The sequence below is a fragment of the Choloepus didactylus genome, chromosome 15 (assembly GCF_015220235.1).
Source record: "Choloepus didactylus isolate mChoDid1 chromosome 15, mChoDid1.pri, whole genome shotgun sequence".
NCBI lineage: Eukaryota > Metazoa > Chordata > Mammalia > Pilosa > Megalonychidae > Choloepus > Choloepus didactylus.
In genome coordinates, this window is record NC_051321.1 from 69,764,139 (window position 1) to 69,786,818 (window position 22,680).

The window sequence follows — 22,680 nt, forward strand, 5'->3', positions numbered from 1 at the left end:
TATGATAGGAACATAATTTTATTTTTCCATATGGATAATGAATCATTTCATTATAATTTATTGACTAGTTAAGGGTTTCTAGGCAGGGGCATTTTTGGCATTTTGGGTTGAACTATTATATAGAAATGTCCCATGTGTTGCAGGATATTTAGTGTTCATGATTCCAGACTGATATGACAAAATTCATTTTGATTTTCTTCCTTTCTGTATTTGTAATTCCTTTCTCTGACAGTGAAAAACCTTGCTCCCATTATCCTTAATGTATGTACTTATTTAACTAATCCCCCTGAATGTAACCAATCTCCCACTATTGACACTGTCCCTTCCCCTCTGCCAATACCCTTCTTAGTTCACTAAGGCTTCAACACCGCATATCTGGCCACTCCCTCCTCCACCATTGGATGTTCTCCTCATCCTGCTCAGACTCAGAGACCCCATGCTGCCTGACCCCCATACTGACACTTCCCTCACCCTACTTTTGTTGTCAACCTGTGCTAGGCTGCCTCCTCCTCACAGGCAGCCGCCTTCTCCCCATTCCAGTTCCAGCATTATAAAATGGCCGCCCTCCAACGTGGACATCTCTTATGCTCTGGCACCCTGCAACAACCTACTTCTCCATGCGAACACCCACTGTGCCAATTTTAATTTCAAAAATCATGCCAGTGATGTGTATAGCCTACACTCTAGTGTTCAGAAAATGGATTGATACATAGATAGACAAACAGATGGACGGATGAATGGAGGATGAAAGGATGTTGGTTGGATTGATGAATGGATGGGTGGAGTGATGTAGCAAATGTGGCAGTGTTGGAGTTAGTGGATCTGGCTATCTGGGGAATAAGGGTGTTTTGGAATTCTGTGTATGGGGTTTGTATTATTTTTGCAACTGTCCTGTGAGTTTGAAATGTCCTGTTTTTTTAAAATGAAAAGTTTAAAATTAAAGAAATGTAATGTGGAAAAAAGAAAATTATGCCAATATATATCTCATTCCATGCCTTTCTTACAAGATATTGATACTTCTCCATGGAGAAGTAGGATTTATATTTTTTCTTCTTGAACTTGGTTGGTTCCTTTAACTGCCTCAGTCAAAAGAATGCAGTGAAAGTGATGCTGTGTGATTTCCCAGGGTAGCTTGTGAAAGCAACACAGCTTCTGCCTGGCTCTTTTGGTATGTCTGTCTATTTCTCTCTCTCTCTTTCTTTCTCCCCCCCCCCCCACCTTATGCTTTGCTCTTATAATATAGCCATCATATTGTGAGGAAGTCCATACTACATGGAAAGCCCCATGTGGAGAGGACTTGAAGTGGTCAACTGATAGCCAGCATCAACTGCCAGACTTGTGAGTGAATGAGTAGTCAGTCAGATGATTGCAGCTCTCAGCCTTCAAGTCTTTTCAACTGAGGCCCTAGACATTGTGAGGCAGAAACAAGCCATTCCTGCTGTGATCCATACAAATTCCTGACCCATAGACACCTTGAGAAATAATAAATGATTATCACTGTTTTAATCCATTGAGTTTTGTAATAATTTGTTACACTGCCAAAGTAACTGGAACACCCCTCTCACACAGTTCAGATTCAGAAAAACAATATAGGCACTCGCCTCACTGCTTTTGGACTACTCCCACTACATACCTGGTTCTCTTCCTATATGAAAAACTTCCTTCCCCTGCCTAGGTTCCTATTTTGTATGTCAGACTGTCCTCCCACATGGATGTCCTCCCTACTCTCTTCTCGCTTTTAAAACCCAATGCTTGTTTACTTTTTTCAGGCATTGGTTAACTGTTGGTGCATCCTTGTTCCTGAAAGAAAGCAATAATTTCCTGAGCTAGAGCCCAAAGAGACCATGGTGGTCTCACTGTGCTGAGGAGGCACAGATCAAAACTTAGGGCAGCTGAAATAGCTGGAATCTGCAGGGCAGGAGAAGGGAAGAGCACCAGAAATTGTAAATAATGGGTATATATAAGTCTGTATATTTTATTGTGATTCCCTTAAAGGATACCTGACTGATGAAAACAGAAAATAACAGTGTAAGATGGATTTATAATATATGAGACAACTGTAGCCCAAAGTATGGGGAATTTAGAAGGAATTGCACTGTTATAAGGTTATTATATTTGTGAAGCATCAGATATGAAGAAAGTAGTGAGGAATATGAAGGATGAGATGTGAAGTGATAAAATATTAACTCTAAATAGACTTTGTAGATTAAGGTTGTATATTGTTGGCTTTAGAGCAAGCACTAAAAAACTGTAAGAGAAGTAGATAAGATGCCAGTATAGAGAATAAAGTGGAATACTGTCAAATATTTGATTAACCCAAAATAAGACAGTAAAGGAGCAAGATAGGATCAAAAAATAGAAAGGACAAATGGAAAATAAATAGTAAGATGGTAGGTTTCAATCCAATCATGTCAGTAATTACATTAAATGTAAATGGGCTGAACATTCCAGTTAAAAGGCAAAGATTGTCAGAGTGGATAAAAAAAGCAAGACCAAACTATGTACTCTATGCAAGAAATGTACTCTAAATATAAAGACACAATAGGTTGAAATTAAAAGGAGGGAGAAAGATACACTATTAACACAGAAAACTGATGTGGCTAAATTAATATGAGACAAAGTAAACTTTAAGACAGGGAGTACCATTAGAAATAAAGAGGGAAATTTCCTAATGTTAAAAGCAGTTCATCAGGAAGACAACAATTTTAAATAAGCATATACCTAATAGGAAAGTTTCAAAATGTATGAAGGAAAACTGATAAAACTAAAGAGAGGAATAGGTGAGTCCACAGTTGTTGGAGGTTTCAATATCTTTCTCAGTAATTAATAGAACAATTAGAAAATCAGTAAAACTAGAGAATATCTGAACACTACACCCAACAAATGCATAATACATATTCTTCTCAAGTGCACATAGAATATTCACAAGTATAATTTGTATAGTGGGCTAAAAAAATGTCTCAACATAGTATAAAAGATTAAATTATGAAGAGTACATTCTCCCAGAACAATTAAATTAGAAATCGATAATAATAAAATACCTAGAAAAATCCACAAATATTTTTAAATTAAATGTATTTCTAAATATAAAATCACAAGGAAAATTAAATGCTATTTTGAACTGAATGATAATGAACACAAAATATAACATTTGTGGGCACAGCTACAGTAATTCTTAGAAATAATTTTATAGCTACTACTTAGAAAAGAGGAAAGCTTTGAAATCAATGATCTATGTTTCCAACTTAAGATCCTAGGGAAAAAAGAGTAATTAAACCCAAAGTGTAATGAAAGAAGTAATTAAGAGAAGAAATCAATGAAATAGAAAATAGGTAAATAAAAGAGAAAATGAACAAAGCGAAGAGCTGATTCTTTGAAAAGATGAATGAAAAATCAGGATACCTCTAGTAACAGTAATCAAGACAACTTCAATTATAAATAGGAATCAAAGAGAGAATATTGCTACATATCCTACAGACGTTAAAGGCATGTTAACAGAATAATAGGATTAATTTCATGCCAAGTTAAATTCTATAACTTAGATGAAATGGACAAATTCCTCAAACCTTTGAATAGTTGTAAATCTATTAAAGAAAGTAATCAACTTTTGGACAAAGAAAGCTCTAGGCCCAGATGGTTTCACTTTTGAGTTCTATCATATATTCGTGGAAGAAATAATCACACAAACCTTTTTTTCTGAAAATAGAACACTTCCAAACTCATTTTATGAGGCCAGCATAATCCTGATACCAAAACCTGACATAATTGTCAACAACAACCATTTCAGAGTTCTGAAAATTGATCGAAGATATACGACAAGTTGAGAAGTAGTTCTTCTTGAAAATCAGTAGAACTTTGGTTAAGAACAGAGAGACTGTGGCATTCTTAACTGGAACTGCTCCCATTCTTCCCCCAGCTTGGTTAGCATGGTAGTTCTACTAGAGAGGGACAAGCCATGCAAACTTGCAGGTTCACTGCCAGAGAGTGCTCACTAGTATTGTCTGTAACAATAGCAAATCAATGGATATGAACAGGGAAGACTGGTGTCTCAGCTAAATGGAGGTTTCAGTCCCGGTTGGGCAAACAATGGATTAGCAGACTCCCTGAAAATTTAACAAGGAGATCTGAGAAATAAGACAGTTATGGGAGGCCTTGATAAGTTCACACATCCACACAGGAAAGACTAGAGAGGGCCCAAGCTATTTCACACATCCTTGGCTGACTGAGTAAGCATGCAAGTGCAGAGTATACATAAAAGGCACAGCAATTAAAAGCTGCGGCAGATTTAAAAACAGCTTGAATTTGAACTCAGACAAAATAAACTTCAAAACAAAAAACATTACTAGAAACAGAGGAATATTTATAACGATAAAAGGTTCAGTTTATCAGCAGATATAATAGTTATAAACGTTTACACACCTAACAACAGAGCATCAAGATACATGAAGCTTGTCTATCCTTCATAGTGCCCTCTACTTTTAAAGGTTTATATGTTGAAAAACTGCTGTGGCCTTTTATGACCTGTATATAATGTACAATAAAAAAAAATAAAGTACCTGATAGCTTTTTCTAAGGGACTAAAAAGAAGATACATGAAGCAAAAATTGACAGAAACAACAAAAAGACAAATATCCCAATTTAAAAATGGGCAAATGATTTGAATAGACATTTTTCCAAAGAAGACATACAGATGACCAATAAGCATATGAGAAGATGCTCAGCATCATTAGTCATTAGGGAAATGCAAATCAAAACCACAATAAGACACTACTGTATACCCACTAGGATGGCTATTACCAAAAAATGGAAAATAAGTATTGGTGAGAATGTGGAGAAGTCGGAACCTTTGTACATTGCCGGTGGGAATGTAAAATGGTTTAGCCGCTGTGGAAAACAGGTTGGCAGTTCCTCAAAAAGTGAAATATAGAATTACCATATAACCTAGTAATTCCACTCATAAAACTGAATTGAAAAATAATTGAAAACAGGGATTCAAACAGATACTTGTACACCAGTGCTCATGGCAGCACTATTTTCAATAACCAAATAGAAGAAACAGTCCAAGTGTCCATCAACAGAAGGATGGATAAACAAAATGTGGTGTACCCATACAATGGAATACTACCATGCAACCATAAAAAGAAATAAAGTTCTGTTACATGCTACAACATGAATGAACGTTGAAAATATTATGTTGAGTGAAATAAACCAGACATAATAGGATAAATACTATATGATTCTACTTATATGAAATATCTAGAAGGGGAGTGTCATAAAAACAGAAGTGGATTAGAGGTTACCAGGAGCTGGAGGATGAGAAAATGGAATGTTACTGCTTAATGAGTACCAAGTTTCTGTTTGGGGTAATGAAAAATTTGGTAAATATATAATGGTGATGGTTTCACAACATTGCAAATGCAACTACTGTCACTGTATCGCACGCTTAAAAATGGTTAAGATGGCAAATTTTACGTTATATATTTTATACCTCAATAATTATAATTGGAGACTTCAATCCTCTACCCTCAATACTTGATAGAACAACCAGACAGAAAATAAGTAAGGATATTGAAAACTTGAACAGCACTGATAGAGATCAAATCAATGGTTTTCTCACCTCGGGAATTTGGAAGAACTTTGACTGCAAAGGGGCACGTGGGAACATTCTGTGGTGATGAAAATAAGTGTTCTATATCTGGATAGGAATGGTAGTTACTGGATGAATGCATTTGTCAAATCTCATTGTACTGTAAATTTAAAATATGTATATGCTATTATATGTAAATTATACCTCAGTAAAGTTGATTAAAAGTAAAAAATTCTCAAAGAATTAAAGGACAAAAGAGCATCCATTAAAATTATTAGAGATCTTAAAACAAATCAAGTAGAAATTTTAATTTAAGAATAGACAAATATGAAGAACCAGAAATCCTCAAAATGAATAGCATTTGAAACATCTTCATACATAAAGTAAATTGGACCCAATGAAGGAGAATAGTAATAAATTTAATGATAGAACTGAGAAAATCACCTAGAATCAGAAAGCTAAAGACATTGAAAATTTGAAGAGTAGTTACAAAACATGGAAAATATATTAATAAGCTGCAGAATATGTCTAACAAGAGTTGTAGAAAGGATGGGAAAGAGGCAATATTCAAAGAAATAATCAGATTTTGTTTTAGAATTGAAGAAAAATATCTTTATTTTGAAAAATTATATCAAGTGAGGAAACCAAAAACCAAAAAACAATTACAAACCTAAGAAAAAACTAATTGTAGATATATTCCAGAGAAACTACTGAAAATCGAGTATAAAAAGAAAGATGTTAAAGGCTATTAGAAAAGACAGATAACATCTAATATAATGAAAATCAGATGAACAACAGGTTGCTTGCAATTAACAATAGATTCCAGATGATAATGGCATTATATCTTCAAACTGCTAAGGAAAAAATGAGTACCCAGATATACTTTCATTCAATAGTGAGGGCAAAATAATAACATTTTCAAAGAGAGAATTTTTCACTGAAAGATTATGGCACAGAGAAAAATAAAACCAGAAGAAAAGAATGGGATAAGAAGCAACAGAGAGCAAAGTAATTGTGAAAGCATATTGGTAATCTAGATAATGACTATAAACAAATAACAGTAACATTTTAGATGTTTAAAAACAATACTAAGTACTAAAATTCAAGATAAAAATAACATGGAAGTTGTTAAGAGGAAAGTTAAAGAAAGCAAAGTCCTTGCTTTGTTTCATTGGAGGACACAAATTCTGAAAAACTTTACATTTTGTTAAAAAAAAAAAAAAGAGTGTTATGGATGTTAAAAATTTAAGATTAACCACTAATAGAATATAAGCATAGTGAATAACTTCCAGATTGATAGGAGGAATAAGGAAAAGTCAATGCAACAGAAGGAAAAGAAAAAAAAAAAAAAGAAAAAGCCAGATAAATAGAAAACACAGAACAGGTGGTAGAAATAGTGGTAGAAATAAGAACAAATATTCCAGTGTTACACAATATTACAATAAATGAATAAAACTTACCTATTAATAATATGCAGAGAATCTGAAATTGGACTTTTAAAATCCAGTAAAGAAACATATGAAAATCAGAATGACACTGAAATGTTAAAAATAAAGGGGTGGTATATGCACTATGTGATGATACAGTGAGCCAGTGATTGCATATTTTGGATGGTTTGTATGGGGTATGAATTTATCTCAATAAAACTGAATTAAAAAAAATAAAGCAGTGGGAAAAGTTATAACAGGAAAATATTCACAAATGAAAGCTGACATAAGTAAAATTTAAGAAAATAAGTAGTTAATAGGAAAGAATAAGTAACACATTTCATTAGAAGACTTTCCCCCTCAGGAGCTTGAGAACAGTAAGTACAGAAAAACTGCAAAGTATTTTTGTATTGAGACTTTGAAGTTAATTTTCATACCTGCCTAGCAAGCACTATTTTACTGGGTAGAACCTGACTTTCATTCTTAGAGTGGAAATACATCTCTCTCATCTTATATTTTATAAAGAGAGTATAACTTTTCTCCCACAGAAATGTAAAAGGGTGCATAAACTTAGATGCAGTAGAGGTTAATCAGGGGAGTTACATGATTAGATATGCATTTTATAACCATCTCTCTGGCTGCTGTTACAGGATGGATTGAAGTGGGGTAAGGATATAACAAATTGTCAGTGAAAAATGCTGAACTCAAAGTAATATTTACAGGACTGTTTACCTTATGCTATAAAAATACTAGAATCAAGCAACTATATTAAAATTTAGCAATCATTGTCTTTGAGTGGTGGTATTATAGGTCGTTTTTATTTTCTCTTTATTTTTTGTATTTTAATGAATGTTTACAATAAACATGGTATATTATGATGAAGGAAATGTTACTTTTAAAAATATTTTCATAAATTTTCTTTAAATATGGAAGTTCTATGATATCAGAACTTACTAATTTAACTTTTCTTCATGGAAACAACACTATTTAAAATGGACTAAATATTAAAATTAAAACAAGATCTGGTTGCTTTTAATCTTTATAATGTTTAATAGGATTTAAGCCCACCTAAACAGTTTGAGGGGATATTTTCTTCTAGGAACTAGATCAAGATGCAACTGAAAAAGTCCAGGCAATGTTCAGTGCCATTGATGAGCTCTTGTATGAGCAGAAGTTGAGTGTACATACAAAGAGTTTACAAGAAGAGTGCCAACAGTGGACATCTAGCTTTCCTCACCTCAGGTACTGAAGCCTCAGAGATGACTTGTAATCATGGCTGACCAAGTGAATTTCCAAAAATGATTGTATTCTGAAATCTTTTTAGCATGGTTTTAAAGAATGTAAATTAAGGCCATTGTGGTGTAAAGCCTCCGTTTACTGAAAACTCAGGTTGGTAGAAGTTGGTTGGAGTTTCCACAACTATAAATGTCTTCCTGATGTAGTAAAACAGTTTCTATACCTGTAGCTATACTCTTAAGTGTTGTAGCTATCTGAAGAGCCCTTCTTTTGAAAAAGATGATCAGAAAATGTACTCGTTTACAATATTGTCTATAAGTAAATTCTTATGTATACTTGAAAGCAGACATAGGCTGTTAGGGGGCTTCTCTTAGAAACCCCATTTGTGCCACTTACTGCTTATATAAAATTCATAAGCCTTCATGTTCTTAATATAATTCAGAGTTTTTACTAGTTTGGCCTGGCCTTCATCCCATTTTGCCAACTTGGTGAGGATTATTATAGAGAATGAAGGGAAAATTACAAACATTTGCTCAGTTTGCTTGGACTTTTTTTTTAACTACTGGGACTACAGCTTTACTTTTCCATATTTACTCCTTGGAAGAGAGGTATACCTGGATAAGGCTCTGGATTAATATTTTCTCTCAAGAATCATTCCTAATTACTATCAGACTAAGTATGTTCTAGATATCTATATAAAACCATCAAATTTGTTCCAAAAATATCTAGAGTTTGTATATACTTTCCAGGTGAAGGTGCTTAATTCTACCTCTCTCTCTCTCTCTTGTTTCATTCTGAAGGATTCTGGGTAGGCAGATAATCACTACAAGTGAAGGCTATGGATTGTATCCTATGACCCCTTCTGCTGCTTCAGCTTCACATGAAGCAAACTTGCCTCAAGAAAGAGACTCTACTATGTAAGTATTGTAATATGTAAATATTTATATCTTAATAAATATTATATTCTACTGGTTATACTAGGGATTGAAATACTTCTTCCTACTTACTAATATTTAGTAAAGCACAGCAAACTCTGAAAGACTGACCATAGTCTTTAACAAAATTAAAATTTTGTTATATATTTTTCAAAAAGGAAGATATTTCTTAGGGTTTAAGGATATTTCTGTTATTCAGATCTCTATAGCTCTAGCTATATCTGCATTATCTAAATCTATGTCTATATTTACATCTATATCTACATTTATATCAATCTACAGACACTTCTTTTGGAATAAATTTGTATTTATATACTAGTTTTAAAATTTTAGGGGTCTACAAAAGAGACTTTTAAAAAGTTTTGGGGAAGTGATTTCATCAACATGGCGACATAGACATCCCCTGGAAAAGTCTCCCTACAGAAACATCTAATAAATGGACAAGTCCCACTTGTTTGGAACTCTGGAGGATGATAGAAGCAGTATAATTTTTTTTTAAAGGGGGGAAGAAAACACCAATAAAAAGGTAGAAGATCTCTGACCTAGACCTGCCAATTGGGACCCCTCCCCTGCACTTGGTCCCACACAGCGTAAGAGTCATTCACTGTCGGTACAACCTGGGTACCTCCTGCTGTGGATGCAGACCACAGAGCCACTTACAGCAGTGAGTTAGAATCCCACACATATCCAGGCAGAGACCCAAGGCTGCAGAAACTCAGGGCAGAACTAAGCAGCTCATGAGCATGTACATACAAAAGGGCCTCTAGGAAACAAAAGAAACTGTGGCAGAACTGTTGGCAAGAAGTGAACGCATCCAACCTGGTTTCTGATCGCTGGAGCACCTAAATGAAAAAACAGGCCTTTTTGAGCAGTGATCTTGTATTAGTTAGGGTTCTCCTTGGAAACAGAATCAATGAGAGATGTCTCTGATTATCAAATTGTAAAAGTGACTCACGCAACTGCGGGAGCGCACGAGTCCAAATTCTGCAGAGCCGTCAACAAGCTGTCAACTCCAAGGAAGATGTCCGACGAACTCCTCAGGAAACGAACCGACAATTTTGACGAACTCTTCAGGAAACGAACCGGCAACTTTGATGAACTCCTCATGAAACGAACCGACAACTTTGACGAACTCCTCAGGAAACAAACTGGCAACTTCGACAAGCTCCCCAGGAAATGCTTCACTGAGCAGCTGAAGAAAGAAGTGAAGGTTCTCTAACCGTCCGGCTTATAAACCTCCAACTGATCACCTGGACCAAATCCAGCCAATTGCATTCCCTCACTGTGGAAGTACGCCCCTTGATGAGTCATCAGTCAGCTGCAGTCAATTGACTGATGATCCGACAAACCAGCCCGTTGGATTATTAACCAGCCTCAAATATCCTCACAGCAATCATCAGGCCAGTGCCACCTAGCCAAGTTGACACATGAACTCAACCATCACAGTACACCCCTTGTCAACTTGGCCGTTGTACACATCACCTAAAACCATACCTTCAAAATGAACGTTATAGCTTATGCCTTATGATAAGGGGATAAGACAGAGAAGAAAGCAAAAATATTTTCTTTACAGACAAATACAAACATAATCATAACAAAACGAGGAGGAAATATTCATGTCATCATAGTCCTCATTTCTGTAACTGGTCACGTGGCCGTAGTTCATATTTATCACGACCTTCTTCCACTACCCATTCCATGTTCCCTTTACCCTCAGCAAGCACTTCAGCTGGCCGTGGTTCTTTGCCTGGTGGGGTGACCCAAACCTTCATTCCTGAAGTTTCTTGGCCATTGGTAGTCCTGCCTGGATTGGGTTGTTGCAGTTTTCCATTGGCTTGAATCACGGGGCTTGGTAGTACTAAGAGACACCCTAGGGGATCTCCTGTATTCCAGGAAAACTCTTCTTTACTTCCATTGTGTAGTTGCAGTGCTATTTCCCCTTGATAGTCAGGATCAATCACCCCAGCCAGTACAGTAATCCCCTTACTTGCCTGTTGATTCAGAGGCATAAGAAGCCCAAAGTGGCCAGGTGGCAGCCTTAACTTCCAGTTCAATGGGATTATTGTTGTGTTTCCTGGTGGAAGCACTCCTCCTTTTGGAACCAAGACTTGTAGACCAGCAGAGCTTAAACTTGCAGGGACAGGAAGCAAAAATTTCCCTAGTGGATCACTAGGAGTGATAGTGAGTGGTGCTACTCCTGTTTCCACCCCTTGATTCCTGGACCCATGAATCCTGGCTATGGGAGAAACAGCACCATAGAGTGGACGCTGATTCAGAGCATACACAGCCTCCTGGAGAACACTGCCCCAACCCTGCAAGGTATTGCCACCTAGTTGGCACCGTAATTGAGTCTTCAATAGGCCATTCCACTGTTCTATCAACCCAGCTGCTTCTGGATGATGGGGAACATGGTAAGACCACAGAATTCCATGACCATGTGCCCATCCCCTCACTTCATTTGCTGTGAAGTGGGTTCCTTGGTCCGCAGCAATGCTGTGTGGAATACCATGACGGTGGATGAGGCATTCTGTAAGTCCACGTATCGTAGTTTTGGCAGAAGCATGTCGTGCAGGGAAGGCAAACCCATATCCAGAGTATGTGTCTATTCCAGTAAGAACAAATCGCTGCCCTTTCCATGATGGAAGTGGTCCGATGTAATCAACCTGCCACCAGGTAGCAGGCTGATCACCCCGAGGAATGGTGCCATATCGGGGACTGAGAGTGGGTCTCTGCTGCTGGCAAATTGGACACTCAGCAGTGGCTGTGGCCAGGTCAGCCTTGGTGAGTGGAAGTCCATGTTGCTGAGCCCATGCATAACCTCCATCCCTACCACCATGACCACTTTGTTCATGAGCCCATTGGGCAATGACAGGAGTTGCTGGGGAAAGAGGCTGATTGGTATCCACCAAACGGGTCATTTTATCCACTTGGTTATTAAAACCTTCTGCTGCTGAAGTCACCCTCTGGTGAGCATTCACATGGGACACAAATATCTTCATGTTGTTTGCCCACTCAGAAAGGTCTATCCACATACCCCTTCCCCAGACTTCTTTGTCACCAATCTTCCAATCATGTTCCTTCCAAGTCCCTGACCATCCAGCCAAACCATTAGCAACAGCCCAGGAATCAGTATACAGACGCACCTCTGGTCAGTTCTCCTTCCAAGCAAAGTGAACAACCAGGTGCACTGCTCGAAGTTCTGCCCACTGGGAGGATTTCCCCTCACCACTGTCCTTCAGGGATATCCCAGAAAGGGGCTGCAGTGCTGCAGCTGTCCACTTTCGGGTGGTGCCTGCATATCATGCAGAACCATCTGTAAACCAGGCCCGAGTCTTCTCTTCCTCAGTCAACTGACTGTAAGGAACTCCCCAAGATGCCATAGCTGTGGGCTGGGAAAGAGAAGGTAAGGTGGAAGGAGTGGGGGCCATGGGCATTTGGGCCACTTCCTCATGTAACTTACTTGTACCTTCAGGACCTGCTTGAGCTCTATCTCGTATATACCATTTCCATTTTATGATGGAGTGCTGCTGTGCACGCCCAACTTTATGGCTTGGTGGGTCAGATAACACCCAGCTCATGATAGGTAACTCAGGTCTCATGGTAACTTGGTGGTCCATGGTTAAGCGTTCTGTCTCTACTAAGGCCCAGTAGCAGGCCAACAGTTGTTTCTCAAATGGAGAGTAGTTATCTGCAGAGGATGGTAAAGCTTTACTCCAAAATCCTAAGGGCCTGTGTTGTGATTCTCCTATAGGAGCCTGCGAAAGGCTCCAAACAGCATCTCTATTTGCCACTGACACTTCCAGCACCATTGGATCAGCTGGATCATATGGTCCAAGCGGCAGAGCAGCTTGTACAGCAGCCTGGACCTGTTGCAGAGCCTCATCTTGCTCCGGTCCCCACTCAAAACTAGAAGCTTTTCTAGTCACTCGGTAAATGGGCTGGAGTAGCACACCTAAATGAGGAATATGTTGTCTCCAAAACCCAAAGAGGCCAACTAAGCGTTGTACCTCTTTTTTGGTTGTAGGAGGGGCCAGATGCAGCAGCTTATCCTTCACCTTAGAAGGAATATCTCGACAGGCCCCACACCACTGGACACCTAGAAATTTTACTGAGGTGGAAGGCCCCTGTATTTTTGCTGGATTTATCTCCCATCCTCTGTCACGCAAATACCTTACCAACAAATCTAGAGTAGTTGCTACTTCTTGCTCACTAGGTCCAATCAACATGATATCATCAATATAATGGACCAGTGTGATGTCTTGTGGGAGGGAGAAATGATCAAGCTCCCTGCAGACAATATTATGACATAGGGCTGGAGAGTTGATATAACCCTGAGGTAGCACAGTGAATGTAAACTGCTGGCCTTGCCAGCTGAATGCAAACTCTTTCTGGTGGTCCTTGCTGATAGCAATAGAGAAAAAAGCATTTGCCAGATCAATAGCTGCATACCAGGTACCAGGGGATGTGTTGATTTGCTCAAGCAATGATACCACATCTGGGACAGCAGCTGCAATTGGAGTCACCACCTGGTTAAGCTTACGATAATCCACAGTCATCCTCCAAGACCCATCTGTTTTCTGCACAGGCCAAATAGGAGAGTTGAATGGGGATGTGGTGGGAATCACCACCCCTGCATCCTTCAAGTCCTTAAGAGTGGCATTAATCTCTGCAATCCCTCCAGGAATCCGGTATTGCTCCTGGTTCACTACTTTGCTAGGCAAGGGCAGCTCTAGTGGCTTCCACTTGGCCTTTCCCGCCATAATAGCCCTCACTCCAGGAGTCAAGGAACCAATGTGAGGATTCTGCCAGTTGCTGAGTATGTCTATTCGAATTATGCATTCTGGCACTGGGGAAATAACCACAGAATCAGTCTGGGGACCCACTGGACCCACTGTGAGACGGACCTGGGCTAAAACTCCATCAATCATCTGACCTCCATAAGCCGCAACTCTGACTGGTGGACCAGAGTGACGTTGTGGGTCTCCAGGAATTAATGTCACTTCTGACCCAGTGTCTAATAATCGACAAAATATCTGATCATTTCCTTTTCCCCAATGCACAGTCACCCTGATAAAAGGCCGTAGGTCCCCCTGGGGAAGGCTGGGAGGAAGATTAACAGTATAAATTTTTGGCAGTGTGACAGGGTCCTTCTCCAAGGGTACCCGGCCTTCCCTTCATTCAAGGGGCTCTGGATCTGTAAACTGTCTCAAGTCTGGGAATTGATTAAGGGGCCTTGACTCTCTGTTTTTGTAATTCAAGGGAGATTTTTGTTCACGTGGCCTAGAATTCTTCTGCTTATATAGTTCAAACAAGAATTTAGTCGATTGACCATCTGTTTTACTACTTGGTACTCCATGATCCACTAGCCAACGCCATAAGTCTCTGCGAGTCATATTATTTTGATTGCTGCTTTGAGCCTGTTTTCCATTATGGTAGCCATGCCCACCTTGTCTGTGGCGATTAACTGCAGCCACTTGGCTTCTGCTGACTCGGGACCCGATTATCCCCATTGTGTTTAAGGATTCCAGTTCAGTGACAGCAGTTCCTACAGTAATATCTGACCTACAGAGAAGGGCGACTACAGAGCACTTCAGGGATGATGGAGCTAGTTTCACAAATTTATTCCTTACAGTCCTGGTAAAAGGTGTGTCCTCTGGACATTCCAGGGCTGTGTGAGCAGGTCTTCCATGATAAATCCACTCTAACATTCCAATCTCTCTAAGCCTTTGAATCCCCTCCTCCACATTATACCAGGGCAGTTCTGGCATTTCAACCTCTGGTAATGCCGGCCACCTTTTGATCCATGTTTCAGCCAGCCACCCAAACAAACTGTTAACACCCTTTCTAACCCCTCAAGCTACAACACTGAATGCAGAATCTCTGCTTAGTGGGCCCATATCAGTAAATTCAGCCTGATCCAACCTTATATTCCTTCCACCATTATCCCACACTCTCAATATCCATTCCCACACATATTCCCCTAGCTTCTGTCTGTATAAATTGGAAAACTCATACAGTTCTTTTGGAGTATAGCGTACTTCCTCATGGGTCATACTTTGTACTTCACCCTTTGGGGCTTGTTGGGATTTGAGCCTAGTTATAGGTCTTGAAGCAAAAACTGGTGGTGGGGGTGGGTCATGAAAAGAGTTAGAATTCTCTCTCAAGCCATTCACCTCAGGACACTCTGTTGCATTTTCATCTCTTAAAACACGATTAATCTCTCCAGACAAAAGAGTGAGGGCTGCTTCCTCAGGGGAGGTGATTACAAGATTAGCAGGCATTGAAGGGTTAATCTCCTTAGGTGTGGGTTGGGTGGCAGGCTCCTTAGGGCAGACTGGAGGTAGAGAAGCTGTTTCCCCAGGACAGCCCTCTACAGGTATATCTAACAATGACCCAGCACAATCCAGGGTTCCAGTGTCCTCACTGTCATTATTATCAATCCATATGTCCCCATCCCAAGTTTCTGGATCCCATTCTTTTCCAATCAATGCCTTTACTTTAACAGCAGACACCCTGAGAGGTTGAGATTTTAGTTTACGCTGTAAATGTGGTACTCGCACAATAAGAGACTGCGTCTGATTTTCAGAAACCTCCAATCTGCGGGCACAGGAAATAAGATTTTCTTTCAGGGCACAGATGGAACCCTTTATATCTGTCATATGGCATTCAGGTTTTGAATTTGAAGCCTTTAGCTCATCCCTTTCTCTTACAACTGTATCCAAAGTATCTAAGAGCAGCCGGCCAACATCATCATACTTCTTAATACTGCAAAACTCCGTGAACGTGGCGAAAACACTGTCTCCCAGAGCCTTGCTTCGTACTAGAGCACAATTGGGAGAATCAAATGGTGCTATTTTGCGTATTTCCTTTGCCAACTCCTGCCATGGACTGTTAGTACCCTCTTGATTGTTGGAAATAGAGTCATTAGTGCCTCTGAATCTAATCAAAGTAGAAAACAAATTGTAAAAGCCCATTTTAAGATTCCGTTTCTCAAGAACCCCACTCCTGGTACCAAGTTGTATTAGTTAGGGTTCTCCTTGGAAACAGAATCAATGAGAGATGTCTCTGATTATCAAATTGTAAAAGTGACTCATGCAACTGCAGGAGCGCACGAGTCCAAATTCTGCAGAGCCGTCAACAAGCTGTCAACTCCAAGGAAGATGTCCGATGAACTCCTCGGGAAACGAACCGACAACTTTGACGAACTCCTCAGGAAACGAATCGACAACTTTGACGAACTCCTCAGGAAACAAACTGGCAACTTCGACAAGCTCCCCAGGAAATGCTTCACTGAGCAGCTGAAGAAAGAAGTGAAGGTTCTCTAACCGTCCGGCTTATAAGCCTCCAACTGATCACCTGGACCAAATCCAGCCAATTGCATTCTCTCACTGTGGAAGTACGCCCCTTGATGAGTCATCAGTCAGCTGCAGTCAATTGACTGATGATCCGACAAACCAGCCCGTTGGATTATTAACCAGCCTCAAATATCCTTACAGCAATCATCAGGCCAGTGCCACCTAGCCAAGTTGACACATGAACCCAACCATCACAGATCCCATCTGGTTCCCTGGAGTGCGATACGCTAATGGAGAAGTTATCAGAGGCAGAAAAGCCTCACAGGGGGAAAAAAAAGGAAAACTGAACTGCTGTAAGGCAAGATGAGTCCCAGAACTGAAAAGTATAATGAAAAGTGGGTACTGAGTGAGGGAGAGAAGTTAAACAAGTCATAGGAGCTGGGGAGAAAATTCTGCACAAAAACAAACAGAACAAAGCAGGATTCCCAGAGAAGGAACAGAGGAAAGGAAGCTTTCTCCTGGAGGTGAAACAACTGCACATTAAGAGGCAATCTAAAAAGTTGCACCACATGTCCAGGGCAAGAAATAGGTGCAGAAGATCTGTGAAAATCTGAACTGTTAAAGACAGGCTTATACTGTAAAAGTTCAGTATAAGCTGGACCAAGAGTTGAAGAAGAGCCTTAACACATAGCCAATCTACAATAAAACCCTAGGCAAGAGGGAGAAACTGACCTTCAGAGTTAGCACACTAAAATAACCAGATGCCCAGACTTCAGTAAAAATTGCAAGCTATACTAAGAAAAGGGAAGTTATGGCTCAGTTACAGGAACAAATTAAAACTTCAGAGGTGACACAGACTTTGGAACAACTAACTTAAAAGTTCAAACAAATCTAAATAAATTCAAGAAGTTACCACATTAATGAAAAATGTTAATTATTAATAGGGAAAACTGTGCGGGGGGAGTATGGAAACTCCATATTTTCTGCATGATTTTTCTGGAAATCTACAACTGCTCTAATAAAAAGTAAAATAAAAGAGGGGAAAAATGATTTATACTCAAGCTGCTACCTAGTCGCTAGTCTGAGCTTTCATTTTTAATTTAAACCTCATGTTTAATCAATACGCCTTTTAAAATTTACTTCTGTGTAAATTTTAAACTTTTACAACCTAATGTCTCCCACAGAACTGATGTATTTTTTAATTCTCGCTGATCAAAATTACGTAACTCATTATCCCATTATATTAACCTGGTCTGTTAGTATTGTTTTGTTTTTTTTTAATTCATTTTTATTGAGATATATTCACATACCATGCAGTCATACAAAGCATACATTCAATTGTTCACAGTACCATTATATACTTGTGTAGTTGTGCGTTCATCACCAAAGTTAATTTTTGAACATTTTCATTACCACACACACTAAAATAATAAGAATAAAAATTAAAGTGAAAAAGAACAATTAAAGTAAAAAAGAACACTGGGTGCCTGTCTCCCCCCCCCATTTTTCTACTCATCCATCCATACACTGGACAAAGGGGAGTGTGGTCCATATTGGCTTTCCCAATCACATTGTCATCCCTCATAAGCTACATTTTTATTCGATTGTCTTCAAGATTCATGGGTTCTGGGTTGCAATTTGATAGTTTCAGGTATTTACTGCTAGCTATTCCAATACATTAGAACATAAAAAGGGTTGTCTATATTGTGCATAAGAGTGCCCACCAGAGTGACCTCTCGGCTCCTTCTGAAACCTCTCTGCCACTGAAGCTTATTTCATTTCCTTTCACATCCTCCTTTTGGTCAAGATGTTCTCCATCCCACGATGCTGGGTCTAGATTCCTCCCCGGGAGTCATATTCCACATTGCCAGGGAGATTTACTCCCCTGAGTGTCAGATTCCATGTAGGGGGGAGGGCAGTGATTTCACCTGCCAAGTTGGCTTAGCTAGAGAGAGAGGGCCACCTCTGAGCAACAGAGGCATTCAGGAGGAGGCTCTTAGGCACAATTACAGGCAGGCCTAGCCTCTCCTTTGCAGCAACACTCTTGCCAAGGGCAAGTCCCATGGTAGAAGGCTCAGCCCATCAAACCGCCAGTCCCCTATGACTGTGAGCACATCAGCAACCATTGAGGTGGGGAAGCCCAACACCCCTGCATTCTCTACCAGCTCCTCAAGGGGGCTTTGCATATTTTTTCATTGTTTTTTTTTTTTTTTTAAGTAACTATTTTTTTTTAATTAACTATGTCCTAGTTTGCTAATGCTGCAGAATGCAAAACACCAGAGATGGATAGGCTTTTATAAAACGGGGTTTATTTGGCTATACAGTTACAGTCTTAAGGCCATAAAGTGTCCAAGGTAACACATCAGTAATCAGGTACCTTCACTGGAGGATGGCAAATAGTGTCCGGAAAACCTCTGTTAGCTGGGAAGGCACGTGGCTGGCATCTGTTCCAAAGTTCTGGTTTCAAAATGGCTTTCTCCCAGGACATTCCTCTCTGGCAAGCTTGCTCTTCTTCAAAACGTCACTCACAGCTGCACTCCGTCCAGTCTCTTTGAGTCAGCATGTTTTATATGGCTCCACTGATCAAGGCCCACCCCGAATGGGTGGGGCCACGCCTCCATGGGAACATCTCATCAAAATTATCTCCCACAGCTGGGTGGGGCACACTCCAAGCAAATCTAACCAACACCAAAACTTCTGCCCCACACAAGACTACAAAGATAATGGCATTTGGGGGACACAATACATTCAAACCGGCACAAACTATATAAAAAATTTTTTAAAAAAACATACAATAAAAAAACATTTCAAACAAACCATAACAAGGCAGTAAGAAAAAGACAACTAATCTAAAATAACTACTTTAATTCCAACATGTTCCTACCTTTATATATAGCTTTATTGTTGTTGTTGTTTTAATCCCAAAGTATTCACTGAAGACTTTTAAAAATCATGATAAAAAATATATAACATAAAATCAGTTCAAGAAGATGACGGAAAATATGGATAAAAATAAACTAAATATGGGTATAGAGTTAAAGGATATTAAGAAGACAATGTGTGAGCAAAAAGAATAATTAGAAAGTTAGAAGAAAACATAGCAGAAGTTATGGGGATGAAAAGCACAATAAGGGAGATTAAAAATATACTAGGGACATAACAGCAGATTTGACAGAAGAAAAAATCAGCAAACTAGAAGAGAGGACAGTGGAAATCACACAGAAGAACAGAAAGAGAAAAGAATAGGGAAAAATTGAGCAGTATCTAAGGGTCTTTAATGACAGCATGAAGCATACCAACATACACATCATGGGAGTCCCAGAGAGAGAAGAGAAGGGAAAGGGAGCAGAAAGAATATTTGAGGAAATAATGGCTGAAAATTTCCCAATTCTTATGAAGTAAATAAATATACATGTCTAAGAAGCACAATATATTCCAAATACGATAAACTGTAATAGACCTACTCCAAGGCACATACTAATCAGAATGTCAGATGCCAAAGATAAAGAGAGAATTCTGAAAGAGGAAGAGAAAAGTGATTCATCACATACAAGAGATCCTCAATAAAACTCAGTGCTGATTTCTCATCAGAAACCATGTAGGCAAGAAGACAGTGGTATGATATATTTAAGTTTCCGAAGAGAAGAACTTCCAGCCAAAAGTTCTTTATCCAGCAAACTTTGTTACAATTGATGAAATAGTATTATTATTATTGTACTATTAATTAGAGTCCATAGTTTACATTAGGGTTCACCCTTTGTGTTTTATAGTTCTATATGCTTATTAAATTTTTATTCTGGTAACATATATACAACCTAAAATTTCTCCTTTTAACTGCTTTCAATTACACAATTCAGTAATGATAATTACATTGACAATGTTTTGCTACATAACTTTTCTTTCACCCCAAACAGAACTCTTTACCAATTAAGCCTTAACTCCCCATTACCTACCTCTACCCCGGACCCTGGTAACCAATATTCTAGTTTCTGACTCTAAATTTGCATATTCTAATTATGTCATATCAGTGAGATCATACAATGTTAGTCCTTTTGTGCCTGGCTTATTTCATTCAACATGATGTCTTCAAAGTTCATCCATGTTATAGCATGTATCAGAACTTCATTCCTTTTTACAGCCAAATAATATTCCATTATCTGTATAAATCACATTTTCTTTATCCATTCCATGGACTGGCATAAGTCTGCTGACTGGATTTTGGTAACCACTGTTTTAGGATTTCAGAACAGAGACTTTTACCTTCTCTCTGGCCGCATGCCTCCTGCCATGTCTCAGGCTCTCATCTCATCTTTTGCAGTAGTCTCCTAACCACATTATCCTCTTATCACCACCACGATTTTCTAAAGCAAGGATCCTGTTGCTCCCTTCTTCAAAACTTTGATTACTCTCCACTGCTATAAATTAATCCAATTATTACACAAAGTACTTCATAGTCTGAACTCAGTATACCTTTCCAGCCACTTCCTATGAATCCCATACTTTATTTATTGGCTTAAATAAGAGAAAAGTTTATTTCTCTCTATGTAAAAGAAATCTGGAGGAAGGCAATCTAACGATAGTACAGTGGTAGCATGGTGTTCTCAGGGACCTAGACGCCCTTTATCTTTCTACTCCACTATCCTAACCCAGGATGTTTTTCCCGAAGTTTTCTTCATGGTCCAAGATGACTGAGGAGCTCCAAAAATGACATTCTCTCTCCAGGTAGTAGGAAAGAGGAAAGGCAGAAGGGCGTAAGGGTATCCGTTGTAGTAAAGCCACTAACTTTTAAACAGCCTTCTCAGAAGTCCCACATAATAAGTCTGCTAATATCTCATTGGCTACATCTGGCTGCAAGAAACCTGGGAAATGCTGTCTTTGAATGGATGCATTACTCTCCTGAATTAAATTCAGGTTATTCTAGTAGGAAAGAAGGAAAGAAGTGATACTGAGGGGCTTCTAGCTGTCTCTGCCACACATCTATATTGTTTTTATGAAATTACTGAATGCATTTTGTAATCTTTTATACTTACCAGTTTATTGTGGGCATCTTCCATTCTTCTCCTCCCACTTTAATTTAGTGACCTCATAGTATTCCATTGAATTAATACACTATCATTTAAGCAACCAACCCCCAATTCTCTATTTTGAAACAGTTGGTCTAGTTTTGATTTTCAGCAATTATAAACAATTCTGTGATGATAATAGCTAAATATTTTAGCTCATATCCTTAAAGGAAATCCTTATAAATGATACCAATGATCCAAGGGTATATTAATTTTAAGGATTCTAATGCTTATTTCCAAAATGTCTTCCGTTAGGTTTGCCCACCAGGCTTGTTGAGAAGTTATAAATGTTTGCTCTTTTTTATCCCTTTAAAAAACACTTAAAGACACAAAAAATATAAAAGATAATACAAAGTATAGGTTGGTTATATTTAATATTTAGTTAAACTGAGTGGCATTTTAAAACATTAGATTGCTCAGAAATGAATGGTTTTCTCCCAAGTAAACCTGTTGAAGTTAATGAGTTAATACACACTTTTTGAATACCTGAGGATGGAGAGAAATTTAAATATAAATAAGATAAGATCCCTGCCCTTAGGAGCATACATTTTGAGCAATGATAGCGTTACTGAAATAAGCATATAACCTTCTGAGTTACCTTAAAGATGAAATCATGAATGTAAATATTCTTAGATTTTTAAACCTATTTTATAGCCACAAATGTTGCATCTGAAAAGATAGCAAGCAATATTAGTGTATAGTGACATAGTAGGTCTATAGCTAGTATTTGTCCTTCTTGTTCTGAGAAATAATAGGTTACTGAGGACTGCAGTAGTACAGGAAGGTGTCACCAGGGCAAGAGGGGTTTGAGCTGAAACTCACGTGACTGTGTTGCTGTGAGAACTGTTTACATGGTACATAATGGATATCTGCTTTTTTTCCTCTCCCAGATTTGGTATAAGAGGCAAAAAGTTACATTTTTCATCTTCTTATGCTCATAAAGTACCTTCTGTTGCCAAATCTCCTAGCTTGTGTTCTATGGAAAGAGAAGAGGAAGACTGTGTAATCCTCTCGGAAGGAATAATAGAGGAATACCTAGCATTCGACCATACAGATATGTGGGTATTACATCTTTTTAAGCTTCTTACTCTCCTCCTGTTTTATGTATTAATATCTATTTTTTCTAAAGTATACTAC

The 22,680-nt window shown here is 38.7% G+C and overlaps 1 protein-coding gene across 5 annotated transcripts in view; it reads left to right on the forward strand.

Moving 5' to 3' along the window:
* The window catches only part of FAM149B1 (family with sequence similarity 149 member B1), an 84,873-nt gene that overhangs the window by 21,750 nt on the left and 40,443 nt on the right, over positions 1-22,680 (forward strand). For 3 of the 5 annotated variants that reach the window (XM_037803944.1, XM_037803946.1, XM_037803948.1), the window contains 3 exons: positions 8,114-8,256; positions 9,051-9,167; positions 22,434-22,601. In XM_037803944.1, coding sequence (XP_037659872.1) covers positions 8,114-8,256; positions 9,051-9,167; positions 22,434-22,601 — 428 coding nt within the window. The remainder of the gene's footprint in view (positions 1-8,113; positions 8,257-9,050; positions 9,168-22,433; positions 22,602-22,680) is intronic. The other 2 variants (XM_037803945.1, XM_037803947.1) reach the window with 2 other exon arrangements.